The 14,114-nt window shown below is 37.2% G+C and overlaps 3 protein-coding genes across 3 annotated transcripts; 2 read left to right on the plus strand and 1 right to left on the minus strand.

Moving 5' to 3' along the window:
* On the plus strand, nucleotides 1-3,131 carry LOC103447604 (heparanase-like protein 3). The gene is made up of 9 exons (XM_008386800.4): nucleotides 1-578; nucleotides 1,017-1,053; nucleotides 1,152-1,335; nucleotides 1,434-1,582; nucleotides 1,682-1,912; nucleotides 2,013-2,202; nucleotides 2,289-2,414; nucleotides 2,506-2,605; nucleotides 2,694-3,131. Exons 1-9 carry the CDS (start codon nucleotides 336-338, stop codon nucleotides 3,060-3,062), a joined length of 1,629 nt encoding a protein of 542 aa, XP_008385022.2. The 5' UTR covers nucleotides 1-335; the 3' UTR covers nucleotides 3,063-3,131.
* Nucleotides 3,132-3,246: 115 nt separating this feature from the next.
* Nucleotides 3,247-8,722, minus strand: LOC103447595 (probable anion transporter 6, chloroplastic). Its single transcript, XM_017322648.3, has 15 exons — nucleotides 8,177-8,722; nucleotides 7,809-7,954; nucleotides 7,538-7,637; nucleotides 7,327-7,379; nucleotides 7,106-7,180; nucleotides 6,918-6,998; nucleotides 6,527-6,585; nucleotides 5,738-5,799; nucleotides 5,395-5,510; nucleotides 5,110-5,146; nucleotides 4,896-4,991; nucleotides 4,460-4,601; nucleotides 4,310-4,362; nucleotides 3,764-3,850; nucleotides 3,247-3,663 (listed from the first exon to the last, which is right to left on the minus strand). The coding sequence occupies exons 1-15, from the start codon at nucleotides 8,555-8,557 to the stop codon at nucleotides 3,562-3,564; spliced, it is 1,590 nt and encodes a 529-aa protein (XP_017178137.2). The 5' UTR covers nucleotides 8,558-8,722; the 3' UTR covers nucleotides 3,247-3,561.
* Nucleotides 8,723-11,868: 3,146 nt separating this feature from the next.
* LOC103406709 (codeine O-demethylase-like) lies at nucleotides 11,869-14,114 on the plus strand. The gene is made up of 3 exons (XM_070805320.1): nucleotides 11,869-12,155; nucleotides 12,440-12,690; nucleotides 13,407-14,114. The coding sequence occupies exons 1-3, from the start codon at nucleotides 11,922-11,924 to the stop codon at nucleotides 13,972-13,974; spliced, it is 1,053 nt and encodes a 350-aa protein (XP_070661421.1). The 5' UTR covers nucleotides 11,869-11,921; the 3' UTR covers nucleotides 13,975-14,114.

Here is a 14,114-nt window from a genome sequence, read left to right on the forward strand (position 1 = left end):
GTGAGTAGATCTCTCTTGACGTGGTTTCCCAATGGTTTTTTGTATGTATTATATGCCTTTTTTCTATCTTTGTAACACAATTATAGCAAATTGCAGATCTCTCTCTTTAAACTGTTAATTCATCTCTCTCTCTCTCTCTCTCTCTCTCTCTCTCTCTCTCTCTCTCTCCTGTTACAAAACACCTTCACTTTTGGCAATTTTTCAGTAATCTCAGCTCTTCACTTTTTCTTTCATGGGTTCCCCCTCCTCCTCCTCCTCCTCCTCCTCCATTTATATATAAACACAAGAGCTAGAGAAAGAAAAACTTAGAGACAGAGAGAGAGATCTTGTTGCAGATGGGTTCTGATATCTTGCAAATGGGATTCATTTTCTGGGTTTCTTTTAGTTTCTTGGTTTGTGCTGTAAATTCAAAGGTGGGGTTTGGAGGAGGAAGTGTGGAAGGTACAGTCCGCATCAATGGCAGAGACGCCATTGCCAAAATCGACGACGATTTTATTTGTGCAACTCTTGATTGGTGGCCACCTGAGAAATGCGACTATGGTACATGCAGCTGGGGTCGTGCTTCTCTCCTCAATCTGGTAACACACACACACACACACACACACATTTACATATACATACACATACACATACACATAATGTTTCTCTCTCTCTAGAACACCTACACCTTCATATGTTTTTCTTTAGATTTGTAAATAATCACAAATCATAAATCTTTTTATGGCTTTGGTTTTTTTAAAAGTTTATATCCTCTGATTCCATTTTCTGTGTTTTTAGTTAAATAACACACAAAAATAAATAAATAAACTGTTCTATTGAAACAGGTTGTTTTCTGGGGATTTTCACAATTATAACTGATCCACAAGTCTTCAAATTTACTTTTTCTTATGAATTTGTATATGTTTTTGCCAATGTACGATTCAAAATATCCGAAATCTATCTTTGTTTTGTGTTTTTGTTCATATTTTTTAGCATTTATAATGCTTTCTGATATTTATGTGATAATTCTTGTGCAGGATCTAAACAACGCTATCTTGTTAAATGCTATAAAGGGTAGGAATTTCTTGATTCCATTAGAAAAACTCGGTTTTCGATCCGGTGTTTATAATTAAGAGTCGAAAAACTTGCTTAATTCTCTGCTAATTGTGCAGCTTTCTCACCATTGAAACTTAGATTGGGTGGCACATTGCAAGATAAGGTGATATATGCTACACCAGATAACAAGCAAAGCTGTGATGCTTTTCAAAAAAGCACTTCTGAGATGTTTGGTTTCACTCAGGGCTGCTTGCCTATGAATAGATGGGATGAATTAAGCTCTTTTTTTCAGAAAGCAGGGTAAAAAAATATAATCTCTCTTCCTTCTGCTGCTTGATTAAAGTTTAGATTTTTGAAAACAAGAGCACGTAACATTATCCGATTGACGATCTCTTCAGGGCTAAGATTATCTTCGGATTGAATGCTCTCACCGGACGAACAATTAATTCGAACGGGACTGCAACTGGAGATTGGGACTACACCAATTCGGAGTCTTTCATCCGTTACAGCGTCAAAAACAACTACACCGTACATGGTTGGGAGCTTGGTGAGAACGCTTTTCGCACCAAAGTGTCGTTGAACAATGTCACAAAAGTTATAACGTACTTGTCTAGAAAAAACTGAGTGTGTTTCAATTCTTGGCCAGGAAATGAATTGTGTGGACATGGAATCGGAACAACAGTCTCGGCGAGTCAGTATGTATCCGATACAACTGCTCTTAAGAAGATAGTACAAGACATCTACAAGGGCGTCGAACCAAAGCCGCTGATCCTATCTCCGGGAGGATTTTTCGATGCGAAGTGGTTCAAAGACTACACAGATAAAACCACCACATCCTTAGACATTGTCACTCACCATATATATAATCTAGGGCCAGGTATAACTGATTGAACAAACACATTGCAAAACGTCCTGTTTTTCGGTTTAATTCCCAGCTTCCTAACTGATATAAGAAATCTTTGCTTTTGTATTCTCAGGGGTTGATGAACACCTTATTGAAAAGATTCTCGATCCATCTGTTCTTGACAGTATTTCTAGCACATTCAGCAACCTCCACGGCATCCTAAAGCGTTCTGCAACTTCGGCAGCTGCGTGGGTTGGGGAAGCTGGAGGTGCTTACAACAGCGGTCGCCATCTTGTCTCCAATACATTTGTATATAGTTTCTGGTAACTTGGCCATAACATCTAAAGCATCTTCTTTCGTTCTCTTGTTTGAATTCTAGCACGAGTCATATTTTCGACGTTTCAAACAGGTATTTGGATCAGCTTGGTATGTCAGCATCTTACGATACAAAAACCTACTGCAGACAGACATTGATTGGAGGAAACTATGGTTTACTCAACACTAGTACCTTCGAGCCTAATCCCGACTATTACAGGTAACTACATACCGATCTTAATTACCTTGAAGCCGATTTTAGACAACATTTTAACACATACGATGCTTTATCCTGGCTTTATCCATGCCAGTGCTCTGCTTTGGCATCGGTTGATGGGAAGAAATGTCCTCGCAACGAGCTTTTCTGGACCAAAAAAGATACGTGCTTACGCACACTGCGCAAAACAATCTGTAAGTCTAAACCGCAGCTTCAATATAACGAAAGACAACAATCAGCACTCTTTGTTTTCCTGAGCTAATTACGATTTCATCTTAACAGAAGGGGATTACGGTGCTACTGATCAACCTGCACAATACCACCACGGCTGAGGTCAGAGTTGCCTTCAACACTACCTGGACGCTGCGACATAAACACAAATCACACAAGCCTCATAGATCACATGTGACCAAGCTCCAACAGGGTCCCAGAAGTTCAACAGAAAGAGAAGAATACCATCTAACACCGAAGGACGGAAATATACAAAGCCAAACCATGCTACTCAATGGAAACGCTTTGCGCGTAGATTCATCCGGGATCATTCCTAGCTTAAACCCTGTGTATGTAAATGCATCGGAACCAATTTTGATCGGTCCGTCCTCAATTGTATTTGCTCACATACCATACGTAGTTCCCCCTGCTTGCAGGTAGGCAATGCTGAAAGTGTAATCGTTAACATTGTTTCAATAAGAGAGAATACAATTCAATTTTCATCCTCCATCTTTATACTGTTCTACTCTTAAAAGTAGCTTAAGCGGTTACTTTTGCACCCGAAGTCCTGTGTTTGGATCTCCGCTCACCAAATATAGGAACCAATTCAAATGTTGACAAAAACTTCTGACCTTTTGGAACATATTTATACCATGTGAAGTTGTGAACTGTTAAAACAGCTGTACAATATCAGACTCCACCCGTCGTCGTTTGGGGGCTAACTAAGAACACTTATTCGAGATTACAACAACAAAAATGTGTATGTCATGGAAGATTACATATACATGTGCAGTAGCTTGCCTTCTAGATGTACAGAAAGAACCAAATGGTGAATACTAAGCTAATTTCCGAACACAGGTGACACTAGTTATACATTGAATGACGAATCCCGCTAATTGGAAGCTTCATTCAAGATAAAAAGACTGAACTACACGAAAGGTTAGTCTCTCTTCGAAAAGGTTTGAGGCTTACTGCTGGCGAACACCAACCAAACGACTGTACCAGTCAGGTAGAAAAATATTGATGGAATGAACAATGATATCTGCATAACACGTAAGTGAATCAGTTCAGATGAAGTAATTAAAGGATGTAAACTATTGAAGGTTGTAAAAAGTTGACAAGCACTAACAGAGGCTACTTACACTCCATGAATGAGTTGAATCAAGAAGAAAGCCGGTGAGGGCAACGCCTATTATTCCAGGTACCGCCCCAACAGTGTTGGTAATACCCTGAGTGGCAAATTTGAATCGTCAAATCAACTGAATTTATATCTGGGTCTGTTTGATATACGAAAATGCATTGACGTATTTTTCATTGATACTCAATGTATATCAAGTCCAAAAGGAGATGCACTGCATACAGCTCTTAGTATCATGATTCACGAGTCAATTACGTCAAGAAATGGGCACGACAAGAACTACCAAGATAAGTCAGACCAGTGAATTCAATCATGCATGTCGATAGATAAAATGACACAACACAAACTTCCACCACCCACCCTTCACACCAGAATGAAGGTGCATATCACTAAAAATCCTAACAAAGATGCATATGATATGGATTTGAATTTAAGTTGATTAATAATCAAGCAAAGGGAAGAGATAGGATACAAACAAAAAAAGGACGCTCCATAGCATCTTCCAGGCTTCCAGCACACTAATAAAAATTCGTGTGTAAAGTTTACATACCAAAAGTATGCTCGCATATTCGGGTGACATGTCTTGATGGGTACAATACAATCCTGCACGTTTGAATATATTATGACTTTGCAGCGTAGGAGAAGAACAATTCTATTCACCATCCTCCAAAATCAAGCTTCAATTTCGATTGATTTGTACCTGACAAGGCAAAGCTCGAGAGGGCTAAACCACCAGTGAGAATCCCAACAACTTCCCAATGCGGCAATCCTAGATCAAGAGATGAAAGAGTCATGCAAGCTGCAGGAGATAAAAAGGCAATTGTTTGGCAAACTTTTCGGACCTACATGTACAAAACAAGGACATCAGAAACATTAAGAGTGTCTAAGTGCAAAAATTACCTTAAGCAAGTTAAGGAATGGTGCAAAACTCATATTATGAACGTCACAAGTTTATTATGTATTTCACAGGTAAAAGTAGCAATTAAATTAACAAGCCAACACAAACATATCCATACACTTGAGAAAACTGTTGAGGGCGTTTTTCATCTTTTGGAAAAACCTAAAAAGTTTCTTCTAGATGGAGTTTTCTGATTCCATCATATACAACAGAGTAGCTCGATCTAAAATCTTCTTACCGTAGTGGTTTGAACTCCAGTAGAAATCAAGCTATCAGCAAATTGTGATGCAATGCTGGTCACAAAGATCGAAGCCAATGGAGGAAGGATAGAGACCTGAAACAAATAAAAACCCCTTGATATCATACAACTAAATAGCTTTATAAATTGATAAAACCGTATGCAGAAATATAATGCTTTGATGGGCATACTCGTTGAATAAGTCTAGACTTACCCATGCAGCTTCTGTCAAATTCAGGTTCAGCTCTTCACTGCATAGAAAATTACATACTTTCCTCAGATACCAAGTCCTCACAAACATACTTTTCAACAAAAGATTAGATAACTTATAAATGACCTTAAGTTAATCTAGTACTTTTCGTTTTCCTTCTATTTCTAGACTAAGTTACGGTCACCACTGTTGGCAAGTGTCCCCACAACTTACATTCATTAAATAGACAAACAAAGGAAAAGCATACCTCTCAATCATTATACAAAGTAAAAAGTCTGCATGAATTACCTAAAATAGGTGGGAAGCCACGCTAGGCAAGTATAATGACCCCAGCTTCCACAAAAATGAGCATAGATCATTGCCCATACAGCTGGACTTTGGAAAAATGCTTTCCATGGTACATCCTATTAAATAAAAGTAAGTAAGAAACCAAATTACTACACAGTAATCGCTATGTAAACTATGATAAAACTTAAAAGCAATGATATAAATCAAAAGGTTTCAGTTATTTTCTGAATTAGTCTAACGACAACAATAAAGTTTAACATTCGTCACTTAATTGTGAGCATTTTCCTCGTTAACACCAGCATTGCCCCAAGTCACACATCTACAACAGAAAAAAGAATCACACCTTCAACGAGTCACCCAATTCTTCGGTACTCCATGTTTTCTTCACATCTGTTGATTGGGACCCTATCAAATATTTCCAAGAGAATAAAAGGAATCATCACTATGCAAGAAATTTGGTACATGAAAAATAAGGCACAAACATATGCTTGAATATTGATGACCTTGTCAACAGCATCTGGTATAGTTACCACACTATCCATGACGTGAAGTATTGACAAATCATTATCAAGATCAAGTACAATTTTTCTTGTGAAGTATGCTTTGTACAAATAAATACATAGTCTTTGGCAGAGTCAACTTTATTGGCATGCAATGTGACAAATTTTTTTGTCATGCATGAACGGGAATATACAGTGATAGAATGGTGTATATGTCTTTGGAAATGGTAGTGATCAGTGTAACTGTGGCGACAATTGTGATTGCTCAGACATTAGCAAAATGGTAGCAGTTGCATCAGAAAGAGAGACAATGTAGTGAAGAACAATACGAGAGAAATGATAAGCACAAACAATAGTGGTGCCTTATCAAGCATTAATATTCATAAAGTAAAAGAATAGAGTATTATGAAGCTATCTCATGATTCCAAAACCAAACAGTTTTTCCTTAACAAAAAAGATAGTGACCGGAAGGCATTGGCTACTCAAAGAAACAGGCCCTTAATAAAATTGACCTCTGATTTACTAGTCAACTTTATCTTCGGATAAGTAATCAACTCTGTGCATTTTTACATGAAAATAAGTAAGTTTTCTCCAAACAAACAAGGATAATGAATAAGGGATTAAATGCTCACGTGGAATTGATTCACCAACCCATGAGGCTTGTCCTTCGAGAAACTGAAACCCCAGATACCTTCAAGGCATGTATATTGGGAAACAACTTGAGCATATTGCCAGACTTCAGTATTTATAACATTTCATATTTTTCTAAAAGAAAAGAGGAAAAAAGAGAGCTATTAACAATAAATTGGCCAAGTAAGTTCTTTTATAATTAATCATGACAGAAGGTTGGTACTTGGCAGAAAATCAAAAAAAAGGAAAAAGAATATTGTTTTCGTTCCTGGCATATTGATATAAACAAATAAATAAGTTTTCACATTGGACCAGAAGAAGTTAAGGGAATTAATTCTTCAGCAAAAAGAAAAGGAGACCACTAATTCTGAGGTGTTTGAAACCGCTACTTACCAAGCAATCCCCAACGAGGAAAATATGTAAAATACAGATTCCCACCCCAGATTTTGGATAAGGGGAGGAGCCAGAAGAAACCTGCAAGAAGTCCAAAGTTACAAATGGGTATCAATGAACACGGAGTACACAACGAATATAGACATAAGAAAACCAAATCTTCTTTAAATCTTATCCATGCAACATACCCTGCCACACTTCCTACACTCAGACCACCAAAGACAAATGCTACAGCCCGTGAACGCTCTTCCAAAGGTATTGTCCTGCATCCGGTAAACGATTATTAGGGTTCTCAAACACAAATAAATTGGATCCACTAGACAACCTGAATTTGAACAAAATAATGCTTCATGAACACCACCTATGAATCTATGATGGACCAAACTAAATATAAGAATGTCATACATGCCTGGCAATAAGGTCAGTTGCGGCGGATGGGGAAACGCCTTCTCCAATACCTACCTGTACTTCAAAGATAAGAGCTCTCAGTAAGTAACAGGTAGGTTTGATACTCAAACCAACAATAAGTTGGAAATCAAGCACGAAAACAAAGGGCTAAACAAAGTTGAACTGATTTACAAGAATCTGTAGAAAATAGAATATATCGTAGATAAGCGTACCAAAATTCTGGACAAAACTAAACCAGGTGTAAATCCAGCAACAAGAGGGACAAGTCCCGTAGCCAAAGACCAAGTTAACACTCCAAACTGAAGAACTTTTCTGCATTAGAAGAAAATAATAGATGAACATGGCTTATCTGTCCCGGCCAAAAGATAAATAAACAAGCATTTGGGGATTGAACCAATCCCGCCACGGATGAACTGCATGGTTCTACGTGAAAATAAATAAGTAACATAATAAAAACTTGAAATGAGCTTTTGAAAAACAAACCTCCCACTAAATATCTTGGCAAGCCAACCTCCGGGCAACTGACTCAATGCATACCCCCAAAAGAACGACGATTGAACCAATCCCGCCTCGGATGAACTCCATCCAAACTGGTGAGACATTGGAATTATAGCAATACTCAAGTTCACCTGTCAATCCCACATGCAAAAGGAACAAACTTAATTCGTTTAAAACCAAAATGCAGTAAACCCACAACCCAAAATCTACGTTCAATTGCATTTTTGCATCAAAGTTCTTTCCTTTTCACCACGAAAGCATCAAGGTTTAAGCTGAAAATTTCAAGCCCATAACTTGTTCGATGAATGCCTAAGCGAGAAATAAAAACAGAGCCAGCAGAGCTACAGAACTACCTTATCCATGTTGCAGATGACAAAGGCAAGCGAAGTAGTCCCAATGAGCTTGTACCTCTGAGGTATGTTCTTCCACGGCGGCCAATCCCAATCAAAACCCACTTCCCCAGACCCGCTCTCCTGACTCAATTCCCCCTCAGAATCCGTCCCAGAACCCGAACCCGCCCGTTGGACCTTATCCACCGGTAGCCCATTGACCCTCTTGGTTTCCCTGACGTTTTCCCTCTCCTGAATGCTACAAATCACTCTCAACTCCAAGTTGTTCTTCGGAGGAAACCGAAGCAAACGACGTCGTCTGGGTGAGGAGAGGGGAGATTGTGAGCTTGTGCTGTGTGAAAATAAGCAGGAGGAGCACTCGGCTCTGAGCGTGAGCTTCGCCATTTCCGTGCGTATCTATCCGTGACTAAAAGGTGGCAAATTCAATTTGGTTTCTGTAAAATTTGGAGGAGAAGGAAGAGGAGGAGGAGGAGAAGAGGAGTGAGGAAGCGAGCTACTGCTTGCTGCTGGTGGTGCTGAAGAGTTGGGGGAATTTTTGGGCCACGGAACGGATTGGTTTGTGGCTCAGGATTTGTTTTGAATTTGGAATTTTTTGGTGGGGCCCGCTGAATTGGGTCCCAACTCAACTCCCGCGAATTTGGGACTCTTAAATTTGTTTGGGTCGTATGAGGAGTTTGGAAGGTCCAACGATGTTAATTGTCAAAAACATCCAACCCTTCTTCAATTCGATTCACCTGAGCCCAACTGTGTTAGAGGGTCATGAGGGGATGAAACTTGGTACTAAAGTTACATGATAAGTGCGGCTAGTATTACTGTTTATTAGTATTTTTTTATATATAAATAAGAGTTTTTAAGTTTGATTTTCACAAATAGTAAGTGCGATATCAAACTATATATGTCAGCTCATTGTGAGAAAATTGAGTAGACCTATGTTACCCACCAGCAGGTATTTCGCAAATAGCGAGTTCGATACTGAATTTCACTTTTGTATCTTAATTTTCAAGTGTGGGAAATTGGTCGTTTAGTATGTAAACTAGTTTTCGGTGGGAAATGTGGGTTAACTCAATTATCTATTTACAATATGCATTTTCTTCTCTTAGCTTATGCGAGCTAGATTGTCTAACTGAATATTTATTTTTATCTTTTATGGATGAAAAAGGAGAATTCGAATTTAAAAATAAGAAAAACATTACTTCAGAATAAAGTAGCTTATAACATACTTGAATTTGGAAGAAGCCATATATCTGTTGTTTTCTGCGAAGATGCAAATATTTAATTATTTGTATTGTCACGAGCTTTCCGGTAGAAAAGGTGATGAATAAAGAGTAATGTTATGGAAATTAAATTTATGGATTAAATTTTGAAAATTAAAAGACATGGAAATTGATAATTGGTTTATTACTTACACGTTGATAAACATGCTTATTCTTATTGGTGATATATTATTTAGTTTACAAATTTAGTCATCAAATTTGATCTACTTAGCGTTACCTGATGAATAAAATATGCTAATGAAAGTGCCTTGTTGCTGGAATCCTTCGTCTTTTCTCGTGCAAGTAACCTTAAAATAGTGAATTAAAACCTTAAAATAGTGAATTAAAAGTTGATCTGCATGTCCTTTGTTATGAGTAGAAGGAACCAAATCATATAAATTTTGAGTAGAAAATTATTTAAGTTTGTGTGTGTCTATATATATATATAGAGAGAGAGAGAGAGAGAGAGAGAGAGAGAGAGAGAGAGAGAGAGAGAGAGAGAGGAAACTTTCAAGGGAGGGTTTTGGGGGGTGGACGAACAGGGTTCGGTTTTTGTTTTTGTTTTTTTTTTTTTTTTCTCTTCTTCCTCCTCCTCCTCCTCCTTCTTATATATATATATATATATATATATATATATAGAGAGAGAGAGAGAGAGAGAGAGAGAGGAAACTTTCACGGGAAGGTATACCCAATTTTTTTATAAAAATGAGAATTAGTTGTAGGGTCTGCACCATATCGAATTTTAATGATCCGAATCGTTTATTTTTTAAGTTGCACTTCATATATCATCCTTATATATATATATATATAGAGAGAGAGAGAGAGAGAGAGAGAGAGAGAGAGAGAGGAAACTTTCAAGGGAAGGTATACCCAATTTTTTTATAAAAATGAGAATTAGTTGTAGGGTCTGCACCATATCGAATTTTAATAATCCGAATCGTTTATTTTTTAAGTTGCACTTTATATATCATCCTTATATGAAAGGGTCTGATCAACTGCCCGGCCACCTCTTTAGCTCATCTCTTGTCAACATACTTGAATTTGGAAGAAGCCATATAAAATATGGAGGCATATCTGCTGATTTTCTGCGAATATGCATAGATATTGATTATTTATATTATTATGAGCTTTCCGGTGGAAAATGTGATAAATAAAATATGCTAATGAAAGGGCCTAGTTGCTGGAATCCTTCGTCTTTCTCGCGCAAGTTTCCTAAAAATAACGATGTAAAAGGTGATCTGCACGTGCTTCGTTATGAGTAGATGGGACCAAACCATATAAATTTGGACAGATAATTATTTAAGCTTATGGATGGGATGCGTTTAATTTATGATTGATTAGATATTGATCTTGAAAAGTCATGATTTCTAAATATAAACCCATATAATTAAACATCTAACAAAAATCTAACAGTCAAATAAATTGCCACATAATAATATAAGTAACCTATTACTACAAATTATTTACAATTTTTGCCACAACCCACACTTGAAAATTAGCTTCAATCAAGGGCCTTATAATCTAATTAATCATCCTGATGTTTTTTCACTTTATTTATTTTTAATTTCTACAACATTCTAGTGCATTACTTTAAATCATGACTACATTACTATTCGGTGTAAATTATTCTCCTTATATATAATATTTAAACGTCTCTACTTTACCTATATAAATAATATCACACTATAATATGTAATTTACCTACAATAAATAAACCAAATATTCTCATATTTCTTTTGGCAATTTACCTATGATATATGCAAATAATATTCTCATGTTTTATTGGCATTTTTCCTAAATTATGCAAGTAGGTAAATTTCAATAATAGTAGGTAAATTATGTTCGTGATTTACCTACATTTTTTATGTGAATCAAATATCTAGATTGTATATGTAAATAATTTACGTATAGTTGGTTCTTTTCTTTTTCATTGTCCTAAAATTTATTTACGTGCAATTTTTATCTTCTTTAATTTATATATTTTTATTTTGACAACAAATTTTTTTATATATTTTAAAGTACAATAATTTACCTATATATAATATGGACATGTTGTAATGGTAAATTGGAATTCGAGAGCCAAACTAACCAACAAATCCCTACATTTATATGCAAAATATTATTTTTGTAAAATCATTAATTCCCCGTTACAGTTTGCATAGAATTAGCTGTGTACATTAAATATTCAATAAGGGTGTTTTAGGCATCTGAAAATTTTTAAATGGGTAAAGTCAAACATAATTAAAGAATTTGCTTATGTGGAGTCTAGTCAATGGGTTTTATTCGAGCAAAAAATTTATGTCGGGTTTTATGTGGAGAAAATTAAGTTTCAGGAACTAAAGTCATATTTTAAGTTTAATTTATGACCAAGAATGATTATCGTGGAAAATAAATTTTGAGTAAATTATTTGAGCTTGTATGTACACGCGCGCGCGCGCATATATATATATTCCCCAGCAGTGGATTAATATCGGTCACAGATTGACAGAGAGAAAATGGCCATGACCAATGTCCAAGAAATGTCTATGAATGGTGAGCAGCCACCTGCTGAATATATTGTTAAAGAAAGTAGGTTTGGATCCATAGATTCTTCTCCACCATTGGCTGATGAAATCCCCATTATTGATATCAGTCTCTTCTCCCCATTATCTGCTCAATATTCTGAACAAGCAGAAAATCATGAGCTACAGAAACTCAGATCAGCACTCAGCTCGGCAGGATGCTTCCAGGTTTCCATTTTCTTTTTCTTGGTATACTATTATATATGTTAAAGTATATTTTGCTGTCTCTGTATTCTCCATGTTACCATGTTAGACATGTAAACGAATCGGACTCGACTACATCTTATCCAATCTAATCCAATTCAATCCAAAGAAGAACATAATTTGATCCGATCTGATAATCTGATGTTTTTTCGTTGATGAAATTGGACGGATTATGGATAAACAAGTTCATATCTGATTAACTGAACTAATGGAATTCAATATTTATATTCATGATTTAATGAATTCAGGCAATAGGCCATGGGATTTCGGATTCACTTCTTGACAAGGTACGTGAAGCAGCAAAACAATTCTTTGCACTTCCAGTAGAAGAGAAGGAAAAATACTCCCGCGCAGTTCATGGCGGAGCCGAAGGATATGGGAACGATGTCGTAGTATCGGAAAAGCAAGTTCTTGACTGGTCCTATCGTCTCACTCTCAGGGTCTTCCCAGAAAACCAAAGAAGGCTTCATCTTTGGCCTCAAAATCCAAATGATTTTGGGTACGTCCGTACACTTTAGGGTTTGCATTACTATTGCCTGCCTTGAGGATTATATAGCTAGTCTACTATGGACACATCTTGCAGAGATTTTTCAGTGTGTTGAAAATACAGCTCGGTACATTAAGGGTGCGTTTGGTACGGAACGGAACGGAACGGGACGGGACGGGACGGAACGGGAAGGGACGGGACGGAACGAAGGTGTAATTTTTGAAAAAGACATGGGGTATATTTGTCTTAAAATGGTAAAACATTGTGTTCCACAGACGTGGAACAAACCCGTTCCAGGGGGGGAGGTGGAACGCAAAAACACCCAAAATCTGTCCCGTGGAACAACCCGTTCCACCCATTTTTGGCGCACCAAACGCGGGACGGAACGCCTCGTCCCGTTCCGTCCCGTCCCGTCCCACGTACCAAACGCTCCCTAAGTGTAATTATACAATTGGTTGGAAATTTGAACAAAATATTTAAACCAATTATATTATTACACTTTGTGTAGTGGTCCATTTTTCCGGCACCCTAAAAAATTTCTCCACATCTTTATAATTGACGGAAAATCCATAAATTAACATTCAAATAAGAGAATATTATAATTTGTAGAAAGATGCTAATGGGATATGGTATTCGTTGAAGCAAGTTGCGACTGTCACTTTGATATAATTGGACAAAATCCACAGATTAATATATAACATATCTATGAATGTGTGTATAATTTGCAGAGAGATGTTACATGAATATGCAACGAAGGTAAAGTTGATGATGGGTATTGTGTTCAAGGCAATGGCAAAGTCGTTGAATTTGGAAGATAACAGCTTTGCAAAGCAGCTGTTTGGAGACCAATCCCTGATGCAAGCAAGGTTCAACTTCTATCCTCCGTGCTCGAGATCTGACCTCGTCCTCGGCGTCAAGCCTCACACGGATAGGTCCGGCGTGACATGTCTCTTGCAAGACAAGGATGTGGAAGGCCTTCAAGTTTTGATAGATGGAAAATGGGTTAGAGTCCCCATTGTTCCTCATGCTATCGTTCTTAATCTTGGCGATCAGATGCAGATCATGAGTAATGGTATTTACAAGAGCCCAATGCACAGGGTGGTGACAAATGGAGAGATTATGAGGCTATCAGTTGCCTTGTTCAATGAACCCGATCCTGAAACCCAGATTGGTCCCGTCGAGGACTTGATCGACGAGACAAGGCCGAGGTTGTACAAAAATGTCAAGAATTATGGTCGTATTAACTACGAATGCTATCAGAGAGGGGAAATTGCACTCGAAACAGTCAGATTCTAATTTTTCTGCACACTAGCTATCTTAATTTTCCTGTTTTACGTGAACCTAATATATGCTTATCTTTCGAAACAACAATTATTCCATGGACAAGGGATATTATCTGTTTTTTAATTCAGGATATGGTGTTTACAATTATCCTA

This window comes from Malus domestica, chromosome 02 (assembly GCF_042453785.1).
Source record: "Malus domestica chromosome 02, GDT2T_hap1".
Lineage (NCBI taxonomy): Eukaryota > Viridiplantae > Streptophyta > Magnoliopsida > Rosales > Rosaceae > Malus > Malus domestica.

What these genes read in the sequence shown, in the direction of transcription:
- LOC103447604 (XM_008386800.4), top strand. Translation starts at nt 336, where the DNA reads ATGGGTTCTGATATCTTGCAAATGGGATTCATTTTCTGGGTTTCTTTT. An exon ending in CGTACATGGTTGGGAGCTTG is followed by an intron (nt 1,583 to 1,681) that starts GTGAGAACGCTT and finishes ATTCTTGGCCAG; the next exon opens with GAAATGAATTGTGTGGACAT. An exon ending in CACACTGCGCAAAACAATCT is followed by an intron (nt 2,606 to 2,693) that starts GTAAGTCTAAAC and finishes TCATCTTAACAG; the next exon opens with AAGGGGATTACGGTGCTACT.
- LOC103447595 (XM_017322648.3), bottom strand. Translation starts at nt 8,557, where the DNA reads ATGGCGAAGCTCACGCTCAGAGCCGAGTGCTCCTCCTGCTTATTTTCA. An exon ending in GCAACTGACCTTATTGCCAG is followed by an intron (nt 7,181 to 7,326) that starts GCATGTATGACA and finishes TACCGGATGCAG; the next exon opens with GACAATACCTTTGGAAGAGC. An exon ending in ATTTGACAGAAGCTGCATGG is followed by an intron (nt 4,992 to 5,109) that starts GTAAGTCTAGAC and finishes TATTTGTTTCAG; the next exon opens with GTCTCTATCCTTCCTCCATT.
- LOC103406709 (XM_070805320.1), top strand. Translation starts at nt 11,922, where the DNA reads ATGGCCATGACCAATGTCCAAGAAATGTCTATGAATGGTGAGCAGCCA. An exon ending in GCTCGGCAGGATGCTTCCAG is followed by an intron (nt 12,156 to 12,439) that starts GTTTCCATTTTC and finishes TAATGAATTCAG; the next exon opens with GCAATAGGCCATGGGATTTC. An exon ending in CAAAATCCAAATGATTTTGG is followed by an intron (nt 12,691 to 13,406) that starts GTACGTCCGTAC and finishes TATAATTTGCAG; the next exon opens with AGAGATGTTACATGAATATG.